This window comes from Cornus florida, unplaced genomic scaffold, assembly GCF_030987335.1.
Source record: "Cornus florida cultivar Cherokee Brave unplaced genomic scaffold, ASM3098733v1 CherokeeBrave_3.0.0_Hap2_Chr10, whole genome shotgun sequence".
In the NCBI taxonomy this organism is placed as follows: domain Eukaryota; kingdom Viridiplantae; phylum Streptophyta; class Magnoliopsida; order Cornales; family Cornaceae; genus Cornus; species Cornus florida.
The window spans coordinates 19,654,728-19,680,081 of record NW_026775580.1 but is presented as its reverse complement, the minus strand read 5'-3'; the positions used below and the strand labels follow the sequence as shown (position 1 = coordinate 19,680,081).

Sequence of the window (25,354 nt, the reverse complement as noted above, 5' to 3'; positions counted from 1 at the left end):
CGATCGCATGCCTTCTAAGGTTCTTGGCTATCAATCCCCCTTCTCTGTCTTACACCATGACACTCCCTTGTTTACTGTCCCACCGAAAGTGTTTGGTTGTGTTTGTTATGTTCACATTCATCATCGCAAGGACACAATGGACCCCAAGGCAATCCGATGTGTCTTTCTTGGATACTCCACCACTCAGAAAGGGTATCGGTGTTATAACCCTACCACTCGTCGTCACTTTGTCTCCATAGATGTTACATTCTTTGATTCTGTTCCTTTTTTTTCCCCTGCTCGGGATTCTCTACAAGTGGAGACTATTATACAGGTAGAGAATCCGTTGTCCATTCAGAGGGAATGCCCCCTTCCTCTGCCTGTTCCCATTCAGAGGGAATGCCCCCTTCCTCTGCCTGTTCCATTCAGGGGGAGCTTCTTACTGAGGTGCCTATGTCTAGTCCTCCTAACACTAATGATTTGCAGCAGGGAAAGCAGCCAATTGTCTACACTAGGAGGGCAAAACAAGTTATTGACTCACCCCAGGACCAAAAAGTCTCCCTCAATCCAGGTAATTCCTTGGTTGACATTGATACTCCTGATTCTTTTCCCAATAGCATTCATGTTGATCTTGATGTCCCTATTGCCTATCGTAAGGGTGTTCGTAGTAGTACAAAACATCCCATATCTCAGTTTGTATCCTATGATGCCATATCTCCAACATATCGTACTTTCACTTCGTTTATCTCCTTTGTATATGTTCCTTCTAGTGTTTCAGATGCTCTCAGTCAAACTCCATGGAAGAAAGCTATGCTTGAAGAAATGAAGACCCTTGAGAAGAATGGTACTTGGGATATTGTTCCATTACCTAAGGGTAAGAAACCAGTAGGCTGCAAATGGGTCTATACAATAAAGTATCATGTAGACGGAACAATTGAGAGATATAAAGCTTGGTTAGTTGCAAAGGGTTTCACTCAGACCTATGGAATTGATAATCTAGAAATATTTGCTCCAGTTGCCAAGATGAACTCTATACGTGTTCTTTCTTTGGCAGCTAATTTGAAGTGGCCCTTACATCAGCTGGATGTAAAGAATGCTTTCCTTTATGGTGACTTAGAGGAAAGGTGTATGTAACTATGTGTTAGCATATATGATACCACGATTTATAGAATGACTTACCATAATAACAGAGATTTGACTATTCATATATTAGCATATATGATAACCACGATTTATGGAATGACTTACCATAATAGCAGAGAGTTGACTATGTTATAGAATATGCCATAGAATATGCTTTAGAATAGGTTGTGATTTGATTTAGATTTGATTTAGTTTCCTTTCTTGTAATATGAGCATGTACTCTTTTTATCTATAAATACTATAGCTGTGAATGAGTAATTCATCTCATTCAAGCCTTTACGTAATTCTCTCCTCTCTCTTCTTTTTATATTTCTGCTTGGTATCAGAGCCAACACCTTTCCACAACTTTCAGCAGCCTTGCTACTTGTGCGACAACCACCTTAGGCTATCGTGTGATGTTGCCTACACATGTTTTTCTGTTTTGCTATTTTGTGATCGAAAACAAGTATTTTTAAGTTTTACAATTTCTTTTTTACTCTTCTAGGGATGGGTATATTGGAATAGTTGGTCTCCAACACATAGAAGGGCTTCGGTAAAAAAAAAATTAGTCTACAAAGAGGTTCCGTATATTAAGAAGGAGGCTGTCTGGCTATATGTAAGAAGGCAGCACTCCTTAAAAAAAGTTATGTTTTTCAAGAATGGTCTGAGGAGACATTGTCATTGTTTATGTTTTGAGGAGACCCTTTGTTTTATTAACAGAATTTGTAGTGTTTTTTGAGTTTTATATTGTCGTGTGACAGATTATGGCAGATTTAGGATCCTCGACTGTTAATTCTCTTGGGTCAAATTCTGTGGGTGGTGGTGCCATTTTTTCCCCTAACTCATCAGAAAATCCAGGACTTCAAATCACCACAGTGAAGTTGGATGGTTCCAACTATTTGATTTGGGCACAGTCTGCCATGTTCATTGGTGGCAAAGGCAAGATTGGCTATGTTACTGGTTTTGAGAAAAAGCCAGCTGAGTCAGAGAAGGCATATCCACAGTGGTTTGCAGATAATGCTATGGTTATGTCTTAGCTAGTCAATTCGATGCAACCAAGCATAGTTGTTGCCCATATGTTTATGAAGACTGCTAAGCAGATTTGGGATTCAGTTCAACGCACTTATTCTCAAAGGCAGAATAATGCACGAATTTTCCAACTGGTGTGAGATATCACAAGGATTTCTCAGGGTGACTTGACAGTTTCAGGTTACATCGCCAAGCTTCATGCTACTGGGAAGGAGATTTCATATTATGATTCCTTCCACTCTTGGAAGGATCCAAATGATGCAGTTTTATATGCAGGGATTGTGGAGAAGAATCGTGTGTTTCAGTTTCTTGCCGGGTTGAACGACAAGTTTGAGTATGCTCGTGTTCATTTATTGGGCTTATCTTCATTCCCTACTCTTGAGGATGCATACGCCTATGTGTTGTCAGATGAGAGCCGTCAGACTCATCCATTAGGTGTTGCTTCTGTTGATCGTTCTGCTATGGCAATTCGGGTTCCCAACCTTTCAGGAACTACACCATCCCAATCAGTTCAGAGCTCTACCACCGGTCCCCCTTTGGGACGACAACGCAGACAGTGTGACCATTGCGAAAAAATTGGTCACATCAAATCTCGTTGTTATACTCTACATGGCCGCCCACTGCAACAAAAACAACAACCTCGATCCTCTGTACATTCTATTACACAACCAATCTCGTTATCAACTCCTGACAACTCTGACTCTACATCTTCTGCTACAGTTACCTTGACTCAAGCTGATTTGGACAAGTTCAAGCAATTCTTCAACCAAATGGAGGCATCATCTCAGCCAATCTCCACTTTTGCCCACTCAGGTACTATTGCGTCTGCATATAGCGTATCTACATCTTGGACACCATGGATCATTGATTCTGGTGCTTCAGACAATATAACTGGTATGTCCTCACTCTTCCAATCTTATAGCATCTGCTCTGGCCATCGCGAGGTTCGCCTTGCGGATATCTCTCCATCTTCCATTGCTGTGAAGGGTCACATATCAATTACTCCTTCATTAACTTTGTCAGATTCACTTCATGTTCCAAAGTTGGCTACAAATCTTATTTCTGTTAGTAGTGTTACCAAACAATTAAATTGTAGTGTAACGTTCTTTCCCTCTCATTGTATTTTTCAGGATCTGGTGTCGAAACGGACGATTGGCAGTGGGCGTGAAGTGGACAGTTTATACCTGTTAGATGCTCCTTTGTCACCTCAGGCACATTCAGCTTTATTTTCTAATATTGTTTCATCTAATAAAGCCCAGCTTATGCGTTGGTACATGCGTTTAGGACATATATCTTTCGATTATTTAAAACATTTATTTCCTTCCTTATTTTGTAACGTGGCAATGTCAAATTTATCCTGTGAGACATGTTATATGGCTAAACATGTTCGTTCCAATTATCCTGCTAGTAGTAATAAATCTGTTTTAACACCTTTTGATCTTGTTCATTCAAATGTGTGGGGTCCTTGCCCAGTTACTTTTAGTCTTGGATTTCAATATTTCATGTTGTTCATTGATGATCATAGTCGTGTTACATGGGTTTATCTTATGAAAACCAAAAATGAGGTATACACCATTTTAAAAAAATTTATGACAATGGTTCAGACTTAATATGGTCGTACCATTAAAAAATTCAAAACTGACCAAGGTACAGAGTACACTTATGGGGAGGTACAACGGTTATGTGTAGAATTTGGGATTGAGCATCAGATGGCTAATGTTAAAACTCCTCAACAAAATGGTCGTTCTGAGAGAAAGAATCGCCACATCCTTGAGTTAGCCAGAGCAATCTGCATTGGCATGAATGTTCCCCAGTCATTTTGGGGAGATGCAATTCTTACAGCTGTTTACATCATTAATAGGACTCCTTTGAGGGTTCTTAACTTTGCAGCCCCACTCTCAATCTTACATCCCAATTCATCTCTTTTTTTTATTCCTCCGCAAGTCTTCGGGTGTGTGTGCTTTGTTCAGCAGTTGGGGCAGACTCATTCAAAGCTTGACCCCAAGGCTTTGAAGTGTGTGTTTTTGGGCTATTCTCACTCTCAAAAAGGTTATAGGTGTTACCATCAACCCAGTCGTCGGCGGTTTATATCCATGGATGTTTCTTTCTTTGAGCATACACCATATTATAGTGGTTCAGTTGGTTCTCAAAGTGAATGGTTCCCTGAATACAATGGATGATCACCTTCTTCCATCTTCAACTCCTCTACCGTTACTTGTTTCGTCTTCTATGATTCCTCCTCGTGATACCCCTCCAGCTAGGGGAATTGTTCCTTTTTCACAGGTTTATGGTCAGAGGCAACAGGTACAAGCTTTTACTCCCATGACCGACTGCCCTGTTTCTTCGGCACCAGCTCCGCCTTCTCAAGCTATTGTTTCGCTTAATGATCGCCCCATTGCTCTTCAACGTTCTTGTACATACCCTATTTCTAATTTTGTTTCTGATTCTGCTCTCTCACCCTCCTATCGGAGTTTTCTTGTTTCTGTTGCCTCGGTTCCTGTTCCTTCTAGTGTTACAGCTGCACTAGCACAACCTCAATGGCGTGATGCTATGACAAAAGAACTACAAGCACTTAAGAAAAATCAGACTTGGGACATGGTTCCGCTTCCTATTGGACGAAAGGATGTGGGTTGTCGTTGGGTGTTTACAGTTAAGCATAATCCAGATGGGTCAGTTGCTCGTTACAAGGCCCGGTTGGTTGCCAAGGGTCATGCTCAAACTTATGGCATAGATTATCAGGAGACTTTTGCCCCTGTTGCCAAGATGAATACCATCCGTGTATTACTTTCCGTTGCTGCTATTCGATCTTGGCCTCTATTTCAGTTAGATGTCAAGAATGTCTTTCTCAATAGTGATTTGCAGGAGGAGGTGTACATGGTTCCTCCTCCGGGCTTTCGTTCTCCTACTCATTCTGGTATGGTATGTCGTCTTCGTCGTTCTCTGTATGGCCTCAAGCAATCTCCTCGAGCTTGGTCTAATCGCTTTGGCACTGCCATGCTCAAGTTTGGTTTCCATCAAAGTGCAGCTGATCATACCTTGTTTTTACGTCATTCAGGCGGATGATATTGTACTTACCGGCGATGATACTACCGGAATTGCCGAGGTTAAGAGCTATCTTGGCCGTCAGTTTGAGATTAAGAATCTTGGTCCCCTACAGTACTTCTTGGGCATTGAGGTGGCTCACTCCAAGGCTGGCATTTTCATCTCTCAACGCAAGTATGTTATTAACTTGCTTTCTGCTTCTGGTCAGCTTGGTGCTTGTCCTGCTGATACTCCGATTGAGCAGAATCATCAGTTGGCTGATTCTGAGGGGGAGTTGTTGTAAGATGTTGGTCAATATCAACGACTTGTAGGGAAGCTCATCTATTTATCCAGACTCAACCTGACATTGCTTATGCCGTGAGTGTCGTGAGTCAATTCATGCACTCTCCTCGTGCCCCTCACCTTAATGCAGCTATTCGGATCCTTCGCTACTTAAAAGGGTGTCCAGGCCGTGGTGTTTTGTTTGTCAATCATGGTCACTTACATGTTGAGGCTTGGATAGATGCTGATGATGCAGGATCAATTTCAGATAGGAGGTCAACTTCAGGTTGTAGTACCACTATTGGTGGTAACTTGGTTACTTGGCGCAGTAAGAAGCAAGATGTTGTCTCTCGATCTAGTGCAGAGGCAGAGTATAGGGCTACAGCTCTTGGGGTATGTGAGTTGCTATGGCTAAAAACCTTGATGACAGATTTGTGCCTTCCAGTGTCGCTTCCATTCTCACTCTACTGCGACAACAAGTCTGCCATTAGCATAGCAGCAAATCCCGTTCAATATGACAAGACTAAGCATGTAGAGATGGACCGTCACTTCATTCGAGAGAAGATCATCTCTAGTCAAATTTGCACTCCATTTGTCACAAGCTCTCAGCAGCTTGCCGACATTCTTATAAAGGGCGTCAGCAAGATTGTGTTTGAGAATGCATTGTCCAAGTTAGGCGTTTCAGATATCCACGCACCAACTTGAGGGGGAGTGTTAGCATATATGATACCACGATTTATGAAATGACTTACCGTAATAGCAGAGATTTGACTATGCATATGTTGGCATATATGATAGCCACGATTTATGAAATGACTTACCCTAATAGCAGAGAGTTGACTATGCTACAGAATATGCCATAGAATATACTTTAGAATAGGTTGTGATTTGATTTAGATTTGATTTAGTTTCCTTTCTTGTAATATAAGCATGTGCTCTTTTTATCTATAAATACTACAGTTGTGAATGAGTAATTCATCTCATTCAAGCCTTTACGCAATTCTCTCATTTCTCTTCTTTTTATATTTTTACTCTATGCCACCAGGGTTTAAGCTTGCCAATGGTCAGAATTTAGTGTGCAAACTAAATAAAGCCTTATATGGGTTAAAGCAGTCGTCACGTGCTTGGTTTGAGAGGTTTAGCACTGCTGTGAAAAGAGTATGGTACACACAGAGTCAGGCAGATCATACTCTCTTCATCAAGAAGTACCAAGGCTACACCACTGCCCTTATTGTATGTGTTGATGATATTGTTATCACTGGAAATGATCCAGAAGAGATTCGTCGAATGAAGTCATTCTTGGGGACAGAGTTTGAGGTTAAAGACCTCGGATCATTGAGATACTTTCTTGGCATCGAGGTGTGCAAATCGAAGAAAGGGGTGTTCATTTCTCAACGGAAGTATGTGTTAGGTTTGTTGGCTGAAACAGGCAGGCTTGGAGCTAGACCTATTAATATTCCCATTAAGCAGAACCATAGGCTTAATGATGTAGATGGAGACCTATTAGATGATGTGGGAAGATTTCAGCGATTGGTTAGGAGAGTGATTTACTTATCTCTCACGCGCCCGGATATTGCCTACGTTGTTAGTGTGATTAGTCAGTTTATGCATGCTCCATGTACACCTCACCTTGAGGCAGCTCATCATGTTCTTCGCTACCTCAAGGGTTCACTTAGTAAGGGGATATTGTTTGGCAGTCATGACCACTTGCGTGTTGAAGACTCTACCGATGCTAATTGGGTAGGATCTGTGACAGATCGACGATTTATTTCAGGATATTGCACATTTGTTGGAGGTAATCTTTTTTCATGGCGAAGCAAGAAATAGTCTATAGTAGCTAGATCTTGTGCAGAGGCTGAGTTCAGATCCATGGCATATGGAGTTTGTGAGTTGTTATGGCTACGTACGCTGTTGGGTGAGTTAGGTTATCCTGTTCGTGAGTTGTATTGTGACAACAAGGCTGCTATTAACATTGCCCACACATTTAAGTCGATCGACACTTCATCAAGGAAAGCTTCATCTTGGGCTGATTTGTACTCCATATGTCAACACACGTGATCAGGTTGCTGATGTTTTGACTAAGGGTGCGAGCAAGACTTCCTTGCAAAATATGTTAGTCAAGTTGGGCATGATAGATATCTTTGCACCAGCTTGAGGGGGAGTGTTGTCAGGGGCTTATTTGTTATTTACTTATATAATGTTGGGGCTTATGTGTAATTTTTGAAACTTGTTACTATAAATAGAATGTGGTGGAAGGATGAAAGTATTCTTTCATTCTTTCTCTCTTTCCCCATCTCTCTCTCTTTTTCTCTCATCCGCTTTCTTCTCTTTTTCTTCTGCTTCTTTATCACTTACTCTTAATTTGATTATATCTTAAAGTCTACAATTGTCTCCAACACCTCGGTTGCTATTGGGATTACCACGACTTTTGGAAACCTAAGGGGTGACAGAAGGAATAATCATAGCTGAATTTTCTTTCCCAGGTGACGTTACATGTGATGATTCAGAAACCCGAAGTAATCGAGCATAAATATTACCCAAGGATGGGAGTCCTCCATTACCAACAAGTATTTGATTCCGAAAACTCTTAAAGTTAGGGTCTAATCCAGCAAGAAAAATAGTAACATAAAATTCCTCACGTTGGTGCTTGAAGACTTCAAGATTAGTAGTCAAGGGGTGGTACTGATTCAACTCACCTATGCCTGGGACTGACGAGAATGAAACATCTTTTCATACAAGGAATAGATGCGAGAAACATTCATGTCCATAGAGTAGGTTTCTGTAACTGTATCCCAAATTTCCTTTGCAGTGTTCACAACTATAAAAGTAGCTGCAATAGAAGACTCCATACTATTCCACAGCCATGACATAATCATGTAGTTATGGGTTTCCCAATCATCATACCCTGTTGAGTTTTAGATGGAGGATCTTGTAGAACAAATTTTAATTTTCGTTGGGCTCCCAAAGATACCTTCACAGCTTAAGCCCACAGTAAGTAATTTGAATTACTTAATTTCAGTGTTGTAATTTGCAGTCCAACATGATCAGAAGGCATGACAGGGGACTTAATTCCAGTAGGTTCAGTGACAGCAGTTGAAGAGTCTGACATGGATGAACACTGAACCAAAGAGAATACACTTCAAAAAAAAAACTTACTGTCCCAAGAAGAAAGAGGATGCACAAAGGAACGAGTCTTCTTCACCAGAGAAGGCAAGAAAATTCTGATCAGAACCAGGTCTGTTGGATCCAAAATCGGGTCAAGCCTGAACTGGTTTGGGACAACCACACACTAGTAGCCAAACACCCCCTTTCTTCCTCACAAGCTCACTGGAAGCCAACAAATCCCAGAGACGGCAACAGCGAGCACTTGTAACGGAGATGATGACGGCACAGACAAAATGGTGAAGCTTCGACCAACAACCAAAACAAACGGCGAAGCTCTCGGCAACTATGGCACACCGACGGGCCACAATAAGGTAGGGCGACCGCAACCACAACACAATGCGACAAGATCGAGCACAACTCCAACCAACCAACACAAGGAAGATGACGAAAGACTCCGGCAACAGCGAATAATTGGTTCGCGACAATGCTGGTTCGCAATGATGAAGCCTCTGCAGATGGCGACAGGTTACTTTGACCACAAAACTAGATCTTCGCGATGCTGGTTTGCACCTCAGCCAATGATTACAGAACTCGTGGCGGCAACGTCAGCTTGGATCGGCCTCTTTGATACCATGTAGAAGAAAGAGGAAAAAAATATAGAGGCTGCTCTTTCTTATTACAATAAACCCTAAACAAAAGGGGTATATGCAAATGTGAAAAAGGAGAGAGGCCTAATTACAGAATGGCCACTAACTTCAAGTAATTACAATTTGGCCCAACATATATATATATATATAGATATACATATAAATGTTCTAACAGAAACAAAAGAAGACACTGAACATATTTTGTCAAATATATTTTATTATATCTATTTTTTGAAAAAAATAGTAGTAGTAAATTTTAAGGCCATCTTACACGGGGCCGGGTGAGGGGGAAGTTGGGGTGGAATGAAAGTGTTGAAGGATTTATATATTTAAGTTACACCCTCTTTAATAGCTTAAGGCTTAAGCTTTTGGAGTAGATGGTAGTTAACATAGTATAAGAGCTAAAGGTCTCGAGTTCAAATCTCACTGTCACCCTAATTAAAAATTGAAAAACATGTGTTGGACCAAAAGAAGGCCACACTTGAGGGGGTGTGTTGAAGGATTTATATATTTAAGTTACACCATCTTTAACAACTTAAGCTTTTGGAGTAGATGGTTGTTAACAGAAAGCAACTGTAATTGGTTAAAGTTGTAGATCAGAATAATTACAGATGTGGAGAAAATGGATTACAACTGTAGTTGAAAGAGCACATGGCTCAAAATTACCATTTACTGCTGGTTAAAATAAAAGTGTGGTTGTAGAAGCTAAGAAGTGCCCATCAATCTAAGAGGAAGCATGGTATTTATATGGCCAATCAAATAAATTGATGAAACCCTTTTCACTCGTTCGAAAAGACGCAAATGGAATGACTTCTTGGCCAACAAAGAAAAGTGTGCTAAGCCAGAGTGTGGGGCAACCATCATTTTCAACAGAGGCCATTTTTGAACCAGAGATCTTCTGAGCACGATTTATGGAAGCAGATCTAACAAGGAAACATGAAAATTTTCTCCAATCCTTCACCAACATCAGATCATGCATCATTAACTCATATCCAGTGCCTGTATTCGAGCGGTGGTATCGACACACTCACCTTGGGTTACAATGGCGAGTCCTAGTAGCACAGATTTTATATATTTTAATTAGTTTTATGGTCTAGAGGGCCACTAGAGAGGGTAGATATGAGTATCTGTAACATGTATGATTCATTAAAATAAGTTTAGATTACTCGAAGCCTTTTCAATAGGCCGTGCTACTCAAAGGCTCTAAATAGCACAAAAGCATTTAGAAATGGAAGACTAGCGGATAGTGGTTCTTGGGTATATCATCTCAGTCTCCACATGTGGGTTTAAGTCCATCCTTACGAAGTCTTGTGTTTTCTATTTAAAACTTGGCCAGACGAGTATACTTTACCGTTAACTGCCTTCCTTACCACATTTTCGTATTTAGTGACTCCTTCCTTAAACTTACCCTGTTTGGTGCCCTTCGATGGCTTATTCCTTCCCCGAGCAAAGACCGCTGCTCTCTCAAATGCCTTCATTAATATTCCTTGCGTCTTATTCAAAATAAAATTAATAAAATAAAAAATCAGTCAGGTTCTTTCTTGAACGTTTTAGATCTTACCCAAGTATGAGACTGCGTTAAGCCTTCACCCTAAAGAATACTGGAAGTTCGTCTTGTTACCTTATTAACAAAGTAGATGGAAATTCGAATAATTAAAATAAAATATTTGACGACGTCAATGTGGGATAGAAAGAAAATGGAACTGTCAAATTTTTGACTTGTGAAGTCAAATCTGCATGCAGATTTTATCTAGTCTGAAAATACAGCAGATTTAGTGTGAATCCCTCAAATCAGCAGAGCAGAGGGAATCCACTTCGTATATAATGGTTTACCAAACCTAGATTAGATTATGTCATCCTTTCAAATCACCCAAGAAAGTGCACCCAAATTGTCCTCCATAACTTTCTAAAATTCTTTGGTCGAGATATAAAAATACATGACCAACAAACTTACTTGGCAGAGACTAACAAAACCTGATCAGTTCCTAAATGTAAAAAATAGGCACTCCAAATAATAAAAAGAAATAGGAACAAGAACAAAGAGAGGTCCTTTCTTACTGGCATGCCAATGTTGGAAGAAACTAAATAAAAACACATTACGAGGTTGTGAAGCTAAAATACCTGAAGAGAAGCTCTTGCAGCAGTAACATCATGTCTGAGCATCTGGACGTCGTCTGAAAGATTTTCCTCAGTTTTGGCAAGCCTTGCTCTATCTTCCCTGGACTTCAAAACAAACAGCACCAGACTCTTTCGAAGCCCAACAACTTCTTGGTACATCTTTGCTTCATCTGCGGAGATCTGGGCAAGTTTTCTAAGATTTGCTCCCCTGTCTTCTTCCTGAGACATGAATTCATCAATTTCCTTCTTTTTTCTAGCTAAAGCTTCATTGTCCAGCCCCACCTGACAAAGCCCTGACTGCAGATTATCATACTTTGCATTTATATTTGACTGCACGTCCTGAAAACCAGATACCGCATCAGCAATCCTTTTCTCAACAATTTCAATGTTGAAATTATTTTCTGCTATTTCTGCTTCTTTCTCTTTCACTAAAGCAAGTAGTTTCTCCAGTTCCTCTGTCAATGTTTCTTTTCTCTTAGAAAGAAGTTCTCTTTCTCTCCTATCATCCTCGACTGAATGTTCAATTGAATCATTCAACACCAATCGTGCTTCATTTATTAAGTGTGATTCAATCTCCAGTTCCATCTTCTTGACCTCTAATGCTTCAGTCGTTAAAAGCCATTTGTCCATTTCTTTTGAAGAAACAACTTCTGCATCCTTAAAAACCAAATCTGCGTTGTTTGCAGCATCCTGGTAAAGAAGACACAAGTTGAGATAATTCTTCGAACCATATTAAGGAGTTAACAAAGGAGAATCTGCAGTGTAGAAAGTTATTTGTGAATGAGGTCTTATAGTTACGGATAGATCTCAATAGGTTTAGATGGCAACCAACGCCAAAATGCAAAGCACAGTAGATGAAAGGTTTTCGTTGATAATTTTCAAGAATGAACACAAGAACGAGCTTCATCAGAAATTTTTAACATTACTTTCTATATGCATGACATCAATCAAATATTAAAAAAGAGAGTTTAATTTCCAAAACTTCCCTATACTTTCATTTTTGACGCTTTACCCCCTTCTACTATTAGAGACATCACAGAGCCTCCATCCCATTAGATTCCTGTTAAAAGTTAACGGTGAATAAACTATGCGTATGTCACATGATTGCGGGTCCACTTTCTAATGATTTTAATAACCTTGAAGCAACCCTTGCAACCAAAATGACTAAAATACCCCTTTAACACCAATAAGAAAAAACCCAACTGAACAACTACTGTCATCTTCTTCATCCTCTAAAAATCAAAACCATAGCTCTGCAAATCAGGCCCCAAAAAGGGTATGAAGCTTTCAATTATAAATTTATAATAAACAATTTTGCGATCTCTTGTTTGCTCGATGCTAGTGAATGCAACAAAAATAATCAAACACCATTACTAGTACAGTAGTACTTTCTTTTTTTTTAATAAGTAAGATTTCAATAGAAAGCATTCAAACGGGGAATGCAGCCCACAAAAGCTATACAAGGACCAAATAGGGCCCCTAAACTCTCAATATATCCAAAAAAATTAACTCTCTCCCCCATAAGATTTACAACTTTTCTCATAGAGAATTTCAGCTCCCCACTATTATAATGATATTTCAAAATAAATGCGATCGTGTAAAACACTCAAATTGGTTCCTTCTTCCCCATGTAATTGTTACAATGACTATTCTATTAGCAATTGAATCCCCAATAGGACTCTCCTCCCCATCAAAGGATCTCCTATTCTGTTCCTTCCACAAACACACAAGGGTGCAATCCTCCAGAAACTACGGACTTGGAACCCACCGAACAACCTCTCCAAGCCTTTATCATGCCTCTCGAGGACAGAGGCATAACCCACTGAATCCCAAACAAACTCAATAGCAAAACCCAGTTGTCCCGGGCCACTGGACAATGCAAAAGAAGGCCATGCAACAATAATTTCAATAACTTGTCTCCTCCTCAAGTTATGCAATGTCAAAATCTTCCCCAGAATTGTTGTCCAAGCAAATAAGGCCACCTTAAGAGAAGCCTTAGTGCGCCAAATTGCCTTCCATGGAAAGGAAGCCCTCGAAGCATCTGAAAGAGTCCTATATAAAGAGCGCACCTGAAACCTCCCCTGAGAAGAAAGCGCCCAATCCCAAGAGTCAGTCCCTCTACCCTCCACCTCCTCCTAGTACAACAGCTCCAAAAAAAACCCAAGGCATCCTCCACCTCTTTCTAGTACAACAGCTACAAAAATGTCTCACGAAGCACACATCCCAAGTCAACCTCTCGCTATCAAGTCGTTAACAGTCGACAACCAGGGCTTGTCTATCCGAAGCAATCCTGAAGAGCCTTAGGAAAGAGGAGGCTAGCGAACGGTCTCCACACCAAACATCCTCCCAAAAGAGAATGTATCTGCCATCCCGGATCTTAAATCTGAGGCGTTTAAAAAATTAATCCCACCCATTCCTGATTAATTTCCAAACACCTACCCCTCCTGGGCTCCTCACTACTAAAGAAAACCACCCGCCCCTCTCCTCCCCAAATTTGCAGGAGATAACCCTTCTCCATAATCTTTGCCTCTCTAATCCAAATCTCCACAACCACTTCCCCAAGCAGAGCATTATTAAAAGGCACCAATCTCCTGATTCCCAGACTACCTGACTAACAAGGTCCCCTGCCTCAATCCTCAAGAACCATTCACTAAACAGAGAATCGTGCTGTTGAAATACTGAAAAAAAATCCACTCCCTCCACTTTTGACCAAAGCCCATTCTTCTCATCATATACATCAAAATATCCCAGCAAACATAGTCATAAACCTTTTCAATATCCAATTTGCACACCACCCCTGGAATTCCACTCCTCACCCTGGCCTCAATACATTTACTCGCGATCAACACTGAATCCAAAATTTGACGCCCTCCAACAAAAGCATTTTGAGAATCCGAGATTACCCCATCAAGCACTCTCCTCAGTCGTAAGGCTAGCACTTTCGCAATAATTTTATACACAGCCCCAACAAGACTAATGGGTCTGAAGTCCTGAGCCTCAATAGCTCCACTCTTTTTGGGACCAAAGTAATAAAGGAAGCATTGAGACTCTTCTCAAATGATCCATGCAAGAAAAAGTAACCAATAGCCCCCATCACCTCAACCTTCACCACCTCCCAATTATGCTGAAAGAAAGCTAAAGAAAAATCATCCGGTCCAGGGGCTTTATCCCCATCACAGCTCCTCAAAGCTACCAACACCCCCTCCTCCCCAAACGGCATCTCAAGCCAGTCTCTATCACCATCCGAGATAACCGCAAACTCAAGCCCATCAAGCAAAGGCCTCCATGAAGCATTCTCTGCAAAGAGCTGCTTGAAAAAAGACACAAACCCATTTCGGATGTCATCATCTGCAGTTAGCCATACGATGAAAAAACTTCATGTTTCGATCACCTTCCTTAAGCCAAAGGGATCTAGACTTCTGTCTCCAAGAGATTTCCTCCATCTCCACAATCTCTCCAAACTTAACCTTACACTCCTCACTTCTGCTCACATCCCTGCTACTAAGCCCTTCCTCACCCTTCTTCCTATCTAGAACTGAGATTTCCTGGAGGATTCTGTTCTTTCTCCATACAAGGTTACCAAACACTTCTTTGTTCCAAGTCTTAATATCGCTCTTCAACAACCTTAATTTGGATGCCAACGAGAAACTTGGACTGCCCCTAACCTCATAGCCCGTCCACCAAATCCGAACCCTATCTTTGAAATCAACATCACGGAGCCACATATTTTCAAACCAAAAAGGCGATCTCCCTCTCCTCACCCCTCCACAATCAAGAAGAATCGAAATATGGTCCGAAATAGCCCGGGCCAAAGCCACCTGAGACATATCAGGGAACTTCTCCTCCAAATCCCCCGACACCAAGAATCTGTCCAACAGTGACAATGTAGGTGAATCCCTTCCACTAAACCACGTGAAGTGGCTTCCTTCCATCGGAAGATCAATAAGGTGGTGGGTGCCAATAAAGTCTGAAAAATCAATCATGGCCTGCGACCAAATACCTCATGTGGATCTCTCACTAGGCGTACGGACATCATTAAAATCTCCCCCAATGCACCACGGGATTGCCCACCTTTTTTTTTTTTTTTTGGTAAGTAATAATTGAATTAAAAGGGCGTTCAAAAGGGAAACGCATCCCTTATACAAAAGTGAAACCGGGGTTTAAAGCCCCAAAGAAGCCAAAATATAATTAAATCTTCGGAAGAGGAACAGGACTTCCTCTTCACATAACTGAAAAGAGAGCGTATGATATGAAGTTTCAGAATCGCCGTGGACGATTCTTTCCCATCAAACATTCTACTATTCCTCTCCTTCCAAATGCACCACCAGACACAATGTGGTACAACTCTCCAATAATCGCGAACAGCACTACACACAGGGCATCCTCTCCAAATACGAATCAAATCCTTAGGATAACAAGGCATAACCCAACGCATACCAAACAAACAAAAGATAAGATTCCAACAATCCCTCGCCATAGGATAATGCATGAGAATATGAGCAACTGACTCACCATCTTGTTTGCAAAGGCAACACCAGTTAACAAGATAATTACCCCTTTTCCTTAAATTATCAATCGTCGAGATCTTACCCCATACAGCGGTCCAAACAAAGAATGCAACCCTAGTTGGAGCCATAGAGCGCCATATAGTCTTCCACGGAAAATCAACAATATCAAAATCACAAAGACATAAAAATAATGATCGTACTTCGAAGCGACCATGGAAAGAGGGAATCCATGTCATGTCATCACAACCTCTGCCAACTGCCTCCTGTCGATACAGCAAATCCAGAAAGACACATACCTTGTCCACCTCCCAATCCTGAAAAGAGCGTCGAAAGTACACGGGACTGCCCACCTTAATCTAGCAAACCCCAGCTCCTCCCACAAACCGCTTCTTTCTACATCCCCTCCTTGCCCATACACACCAGAAAACGCCCATTGTGAACCATCTTCCTCCAACGGCACAGAAATAGAGTATCTCCATTTCCACACGTCAGCTTTCGATACCCATCTTTTATCCCAAAGCACCACAATACCTCCGGCAGTCCCCTCGGCATCAACCACCTCCCAATCCACAAACCTACCCCCCCACACAGACTTTTAATAACATGATCAAAAGCCGAATCCAATTTAGATTCCTACAAACAGACCACATGCACCCCCCATTTACGTAGAAGAACCTTCACCACCCTTCTTTTGTTCGGGTCATTCAATCCCCGAACATTCCAAGACACAATCTTGAGCTTCGTAGACACAATATCCCTCCCCCCCCCCCCCCCCCCCCCCCCCCTCTTTTTCTCCTTCCCCCACTCCTCCCTTCATAGTTAACACTAGAAAACAAACTTTTCAACTCTCTCCCCCCCTTCCACCCAGGATTCTTCATAGAATTCACCATCGCCCACTCATCCTCAATCACTTGAAACATATCATGAGTTCTCTCCTCCTCCTCAGCACATGATAATCCCAACAAACTACTTGTCCCTCCTATACTTTCCATAAACCAATCATCCTTACTATCTTCCAAGTTAGCAGCCCTTTGCACGTCTCTAATAATTGCCAATGGAGTATCTATTCCAACTGTATCCCCAATCTCCCAAACTGGTGGTGGAATGTCCAGTACAGAGGAACCATCTGCCACAGTCAAAGAGAGCAGAGCCCCTCCATCAGGATCCCAGCCATCAGAAGTACACATAACACTACCCTGTTCAAAACTCCCAGCAGTCAGCAAAACACAACTCAACAGTACCCAATTTCGTCCCATCCCAATGTAGCTTCAAATCAGCTCTTAACGCCTCAGCCGTCCCCCCATCGATCAATAACTGAGTTCCTCGCCCAACACACAGCACAACACTGCCGTCGTCCTTCCCACTTAGGTGGAGCATCAACGGACAGTCCTTGATCTTCAAACAGCACGTCTCAGAGCCTGACATCGTCCCTGTAAATTCTGTGGAAATAGACGCCGCACCATCATCCTCAATTCTGCCTTCATTACTCACCTCAGCAACTAGGGACAGCCTATGAGCTCCCATAAACAATTCCCCATCCACCAAACCATCATCCCTCCTCAACACCCCACAAGGAGGAGTAGAAGCAGAAGAAGGGGTAGAGAAGGAAGAGAAATTCAGCGAGAGATCAGAGCACTTACCCGGTTTTTGGACTCCACTAGTGGACTTTACCTACTTTTCCTTTTGCTTCCGAGACCATCTTCGCCCTTTTCCACTAACTTGTGTGTTGCTCGAGATCTGATTCAGATAATCGTGAAAGCTTGAATCAATACCCATTAATCACGGTCTCACATGCATCATATCCTCAGCTCCTCCAGATGAACTGACTTCCTCACCTCCTGAAGCAGACCCAACTTGAAGAGGTTCAAATGCATTATGAAGTCCAGGCCCAAATGATTGAGCCTTTAACGGCCCAACAGATTGCCCAGACCCTAAAGAGTTAACATTAGTCTTCCTTTGTGTGTGGAAAGGATGGGCCTTAGCCCTCCTCTCTGTCCCTGAAACATTATGTCTCAGCCCATGGACAATCTGGCCTGATCTGCTTCGACCAAAACTTCTTGACCCAGAAACATTTTGGCCCAACCTACCTCAACCATTACTTTTCACATGTCCGTTATGTGTCCCGACTGCATTTGGCCCAACCCTTTTATCCCCTTCCCCAATGGGCTTGTGAAACTGCCCGCTAGGCCCAGCCCATGAACATGATCCACCCCACTCCCCTTTACTTGGTCTGTCACGTGCCCTCTCTTTAAAATTCATACCCCTTATCTTATCTGGATAAGTGCAATCCTGGGAATCCCTTGCATGCCAACCATGTGTCCCTTCTTCTTTACCCTTGGATCCACGCTCTGCCCGCGCGTGAAAACCACTCCATCTTCTTCTTCGTTTAGGACCCAGCAACTCCAGTGCTTGCCATTTCTTCCCACCCATAGTTATTAAAGGCGTTAGGCGCACTGAGGCGCTAGAGTTCCCTTGGAGCCTAGGCGCGAGGCGCACGGCGAGGCGCACGCCCGAGTGATGTGAGGCGCACAAGTAAAAATTTAAAACAATAATTCTCAGCAAAAAGAACACAATTAAACAATAAACATCCAGTAATAAAAATACTAAATATATCACAATTAAATCAATAAAGCAACCAGCAAAATAGCACAATTAAAACAATAAAGCTCCATTAAGAAAAACAGCAAATAGAAGAGACTTAGTTTCAGTTTTGAGTCATAAAACCAAACAATCTTAAGGGAAGAAGAAAAAAACAGAATAGAATAAAAAATAAAAAAAAATAAAAAAAATAAAAAGCAGGAATAGTAAATTTATTTTATTCTTTTATTGCACAAGAAGACAAAGTTCATTGCAACAAACTACTCCCCTTTCTTTCTTTCTCTTTTTGGTCTTTCTTTATTTGTTCCACTCTCTCACGTTTCTTTGTATCCATTTTTATTTGATCATTGCATTTCTTTTCTTTATTTTATTCTTTTATTGCACAAGAAGACAAATTTACAAAAGCTTATTTTTATTCCAGCACATGTGTGCTGAACAGAATTCTTTTATTGCACAAGAAGACAAAGTTGACTACTACAACAAACTGCACCCTTTTTCTTTCTTTCTCTGCTTTTGGTCTTCCTTTACTTGTTCCACTGTCTCACGTTTCTATATTGCTTTTCTTTATTTTATTCTTTTATTGCACAAGACAAATTTACAGCACATAGAAAAAGCTAAACAACACATGGAAAAATGAACAGCACATGAAAAAAGCTGAATAACACATGGATAAGTGATCAGGCGCGCCTAATAAAAGCATGAGGCGCATCCCAGGCGCGCGCCTAATGAAGGTTGTTGCGCCTGGGCTATTATGAGGCGCCTTTCATGCGCCTGTAGGCGCCTGGAGCCTAGGAGCGCGCCTAGGCGCGCCTTTAATAACCATGTTCCCACCTCCTCTCTGCAACCTCAACCATTCATCTTCCGGAAGAACAGTACTCTCATCCCTTCCATCAAGTCCCTCAGTAGTTGGGACAAGCTCTGGATACCAAATACACCTTGTAACAGAGTCGTTTGTCGTTCACAAGAATTCACTCCAGGACGACGCCATCAGCATCAACATAGATGATGACCTTGCTCGCATCATTCCTTTCGTCTGCTTCTACCTTTCTGAAACCCCCACAGGTGTTTCCAATAGCTTCAAATAAACCATAAGACCACAAATGCAGTGGTAAGGCAAACACCATCACTCTCTTCACCTTCTTTCCCTTGAGAATACCACGACACCCCACATGAAAGGACCACACATCCAAACATAAAATTATGCTTGGGACTCTGATCCATTGATATAGTTAAGCAAGGAGTAAAATCTACGAACTAACTAAAGTTCTTATGGAAATGCATTTAAAACTAACACACAATTCCATATTTTCTACAAATAACAGTGAAACAATATGAGTACTCAAGAGATTATATATATTCCAAACTGGTAGATGGCAGGATCTTATAGCAGGCATCCACTCTACACCATGAGAACTCAAGAAATTTGGAAAAGAAACCTAAATAAGAAGGGAAAAAAAATGGAACCGAAATTAAGGAATCAATCTTTGCAGCTTGCTCATTCTATTTATGTTCCATCTACTACAAGCTATCCTTTGTGTGTCTTAGCAATTGAAAATCATAAAATTTCAAAATAGAATATTTTGGAACTTGGATTGTAATGTATATGCCAGCTAGACTTCTGCTGGTAAATTCTCTGGAGATTGTAGCATAGCCCTGGAATAATTCTTCCTTCAACATAGTTTGGGACAGAATTATGGTTATGGAAGAGGACTAGAGAGGTCATCCATTATGAAAAGACCTTCCTTTGAGTGGATTGTAGACGGTAACCATTGTGTAATATAAATTTTTCGCCCTAGGGCCACTTGACACACATGAACTTTCCATTGTACTGGCAACAACACCACGCTTGTTTAAAGCACCTTTACTGCCCCGCAGGGCGGGTGACGTAAAAACGATGCCAAACAACAAAGCCAGCAGCCAAGGGATCAAAGGACAGAATTCGAACTTGGGGGGAGACACAGTTTTCATCTACTACTTTGGATGCATATGTTGATGTTGAGGGCAGCTAATTTTGCTTAAACATGTTCTCTCCTCGATGCCTATACACTTTTTTGCAGGGATTTCCCTTTACTAGATTGGGCAAGCTTTGACGCCCCTACTCCCACCAAGTTGCTGTTCGGGATCCAAAAATGGGAGTCGGAAGCTATTTGTCTCAGGACAGTCTCTCTCTTTGTGACCCCATGGTAGCCCATTACCATATTCTGACCATAAATTAAAACAAGTCATTTATACATTAAGCATCACCAACAACATCAATGACACCCAGAAAATTACAAAACAAAAAACTGACTTGATTCAATAAAAAAATTAGGTCCTATACGCTCGAGATCTACTTGCAAATTGAAACCCATGAATCTATTAAATGTCCATAAAAAGCTTCATTATATTTTTACTTGGAAGTCCATCCATCAAGAATCGTTTACATAAATCTAGAACTCAAAACTGCACATGAGGAATCTGATCATGTCAGATCACCATAAGATTTGGAGGAAATCAGGGGGCATCGACTTTTTTCTATATGTGATTCTTATGCTACTTGTAACTCTTGAAGTAGAACTACCAGCTGGTTCCTTTCATAGAATGAACAGAATCATTTTCACTTCAGCTCAGAATATAGATCAAGGAATTTTGAAACATCAAAGAACAGCAAAAGAAGAAAAGAAGAGTTCCACCAACTGGCTAAAATTTATATTCATTCTAGATTACTGCTTTCAATGTCACAACAACAGCAACTCTATAAAAAAAACTTAAACCATAACCACACAATTTAAAAGTACAAAAGAGCATAGGAAACAATCGCAACCACACACAAAGCAACTGTCAACAGTTTTATTAAAAAAATTAAAAAAGTAAAAATAAAAAAATAAAAACCAATCTCAGCAACAAATTTTTCAAACCACTTATTGTATAATTTGAATTTGAAACCATCGATTTTGAAGGAATTTGTTTTGCTGCTAAGAATATTTAAAAGTAAATAAATAAGAATGAATTTTGTATCAAGAAGAAAATAGGGTAATCTTTAATGCAGAAAAAGTTGGATGTAACATGCAATTTCCAGTATAACTTTCAACATCAAAACTTTTACATAATGATTTTGTTTCACCTCCCTCCAGTAAGTCAATGCACCCTATTTGTAAAGCCCTTCGGGAATGTGTTCAGCTAGGAAGGATCTATTAGTACAAGAAATCCTTTGCTTTTCACATGGTACCACATGAAAATGGCATGGTTTTGGGACGATTCTTTAATTGAATATTGCTTTGATATTGGTCATTTGGAGGAGGAGGAGACAGATCATTGTGAACTGGTGCTGTACGTGCAAGAGGGATGAGTAATCGGTGAATCGTCATCTCCTACACTGTTTAGTGGTTCGGGACAGTTGGACAATGCTTTTGGCCTTGTTTGGGGTTCATTGGGTCATGCCACGTTCTGCAAGGAGCATGATCGAGGCTTGGAGAGGTTGTATGGCTGGGATTATGGAGAAAGCAGAATAGGAGATCCTTTGACGGAGAGGAGACTTCTATTGGGGTGCTTAAGTTTTCTATTATTAGCTCGTTATTTTGTCGGGATTTTGGGAGAAATTATAAATCTATGGTGGAGAAAGTGAATGTTTTGGACATGTTGAGAAATTAGGGGCCCCTATTTGGCCATTGTGTAGCTGTTTTGCTGGATGCGTTCCCTGTTCGAACTTCGAACGCATGTTTCTAATGAAACTTATCAAAAGAGTAAAAACATTAGAAATGATTTGCTCTCTCTCAGAAAATATGGATTGCAAAGAAATGAAATTGATGACCTAAGTTCCTGTCCCAATATCCCCATCCTTCCAGGATCTTTTAGGTAGATGCCCCTTTCTAGCACAAATCCTACACTATTAAGTTGGTCAAGAAATGACTAGCCATCTTACCAGGCAACTTGCATTTTTGCGTGAAGAGAACCCTGGCCATGTGACATCATGCACGATGATTAAATTATAGTGGTGACTATTCTTTTCTAAACTTCATTCACAAGTGAATTAACATCATAAATAATTGTCAATATATCAGGTAGTCAAGTGAAAGACTGATCCATCAGATTAGCAAGTTTAAGAGAATTATAACATCCTATTAGATCCTTTTAAATATATCTTGACGGAACCCTGTAAATATCCTAATTATCATAAATTCAAGTAAACTGAAGAAATTGGAATGATATTCATACAAACAAAAAAACTAGATTAAATGATCGCGTAGCTATATTGAAATCTAAAGCCACAAAACCACTCAGTAACCAGAATTCAGCATAAGACGAAAGGATTTTGTACTTACTTTTGCAAAAATTTCCAGCAAAGATGCACACTCCTCCTCAGCTGCAATTTGTAGCTCCAGGACCTCCTGCATTTTGGTATCAACAGCATCACAATCGGCTTCTGCATCTCGCAATGCAATCGCCAAGCGTTCCTTTTCCTTCTCCGCAGTTGCAAGATTCTCACTAACCCTTTCAGCAGTCTCGAACTCTTCAGCCTCGCAGGCTTCCTCCAGTTCCTTCTCCAGTTCCCTGTGTTTGGTTGATGCCAGAATTACATTCTCGGCAGCTTTCCTTCTCCTTCTGGTGGAATCCTTCCGTGCTGCAGTCACACAAGACACCAGTTCCCGAGCAAGCTTGAGCTTCTCAGAGATCTGGGTCTTAATTTTCTCGAATTTCAACTCAATTGAACCGCCAGTGCTCGCTGGTTCATCTTCTTTCTCAAGATCCTCGGATAAAACCACAGAAGGCTCTGCAATTGACATCGAATTATCATCTGGGTTAGTATTGGAAGAGTCAGTAACGCCTTTGGAATTATAGTCCTCCTCCACTGCTGTTGGTGGTGGTGGTGGTTCTTCTTCATCATCTTCTTCTACATTTTGTTTGTCTGCAGCTTCAGTTGATTTGTTTTCAACAAATTGAGAACTGACATCCAAAGTATGATGATGACGATGGGGAATTGGGGAAGTAACTTCTTGTCTACCATATCCGATTCTCAAACCAGCTCTCTTTTTCTTTCTTAAGGTGGAAGAAGAGGACTGCCGAGATAACAATGATGATGATGGTGAGAGCGAAACTTCTTGTTGTTTTTCTTCTTCTCTAGTCGTACTTGTAGTGGTAAGGGTTATACTGATGGAGGGATCGGAAGAAGAATCAACTTCAACTCCAACTCCAACTCCAACTAGGGTTTGTGGAGTATCATCAATAGGAGTAGTAGGAGTGATGAGGGTAAGATCAGAGAATAGGCTCTCATCTAGGGGCTGAGATGTGAACGACACTGGATCATCATCATCCTCGGCTGGAGGAGGAGGAGAGAAAATCATAGGTGGTGGTGGTGGCGGTGGTGGTGGTGGTTGTTCTTGGTGGTGATGATGACCATCATGATCTGGCATATGATTAGAAGGGTCAAATAGGACCATCCCTTCGAACAAAGAATCGACCACTTCATCTTTATCCTCCACCACCACCACCACATCCTCCTTTTTCGAAGAAGAAGGAGAAGAAGCCATTGTTATTTGTTATTCTGCTATGATGATGATGGTCACAAAACTTAACATTACTCCTTCCTACAGGTAGCAAAAGGTCAGTTCAATTCAAGAAATTACGGAGTACTAGGCAAGCTAAAGACTTGCAAGTGCGCCCGCTATAATCTACAGTATAATCCATTTGTTTAGATTTCGTATTAATAAATAGGAGAGAAAAGAAAGAAATTAATAAAGTTGTTCATATATTTGGATATACTCCTCTGTCGCATTTTAAATGGCGCCACAAATGTGAGTCACAAATTTTTTTAGGCATCCTTTAAAATGGGACGAAAATAGTATTCAGAATAAAAAGATAGAAAATGATACTCCATCCCAAATTATGGTGTGTTTGGTTCTTACTTTGTTTTTCAATTTTTTATTTTCTTTTACTTGAAACAAAATAAGTGTTTGTAATAGTAATTAAAAATATATTTAGTATCATCTATTTATTGCAAGATTTTTGAAAGCAAAAATATGAAAACGTTTGATAAAAAATGTTGTAAGTTTAAAAAATATAATAGTTAGTTTTAAAAAATATTATTTATCGCATACACAAACATATAAAAATACCAAATGGGTGTTTCGATTTTTTGCCACATTTTAGCTCTATGAAAACAAAACAGTTTTTACCAAACATGTTTTTTTCACTATTCACTGGTACTCAACAAAATAAAAACACCAAACAGGCCCAATGTCCACTTTTCTATTTTTTTCTCTCACAAAATAAGTGTTTCATTTGAAAAGTCAATGTACTATTTTTTATAATATTACCACTGGGGATAAATTTGGTAATTCATTCACTATTAATACAATACATAAATAATAAAAATGATTCTCTTAAAAAGTTAGATTTTCCAAAAAGGACATTTATTTTGGGAAGAGGGGAGTAGCATTTGATGTGTGTTTTTATTTATCAATAATAAAATACCACTCGCAATAGAAGATAGGGCTATGTTGAGGGTGTCGAACCTCAAGGACTGTGGTGGTTTATCAAGTCTTCAATTAATACTATTTTAATTTAGAAAGAGATTTGATTTGTTGTGTTGTGCTGCAATTCAACAACATAAAAGAAAATAATTGGAATAAAAAGGATTGAGATCAAGAGAAGAAATACTTAGGGATTGACTTCACCACAAACCTCATATTATAGTCAACTGTTCAACCTTGGGATTTCAATAATTATGTATCATATGGAATTAAACTCAATAACATTCGTTTAATTCAGATTTAAAGAGAGATGTTTCATGAATTTCAATTCATAATAACCTATCTTCGGTTGGCACGAATTATTTACCTACCTACTTCTAACTAATTTTGCAGTATAACTCGTCTTCCTTAGGCATAGATTATGAAAACATTCATTCATGAAAAAGTTTGAACACCATTGCATGATCTCCATTCTTATGTCCGATAAAGCTCCACC

At 40.4% G+C, this 25,354-nt stretch overlaps 1 protein-coding gene across 1 annotated transcript in view; it reads right to left on the bottom strand.

Moving 5' to 3' along the window:
- LOC132276627 (uncharacterized) overlaps nucleotides 1-24,093 on the bottom strand; it is a 33,545-nt gene extending 9,452 nt beyond the window's left edge. The window contains exons 1-2 of the mRNA XM_059778145.1: nucleotides 22,711-24,093; nucleotides 11,307-11,993 (exon numbers count right to left, since the gene is read on the bottom strand). Coding sequence (XP_059634128.1) covers nucleotides 11,307-11,993; nucleotides 22,711-23,916 — 1,893 coding nt within the window. The 5' untranslated portion in view covers nucleotides 23,917-24,093. The remainder of the gene's footprint in view (nucleotides 1-11,306; nucleotides 11,994-22,710) is intronic.
- Nucleotides 24,094-25,354: the final 1,261 nt, after the last annotated feature.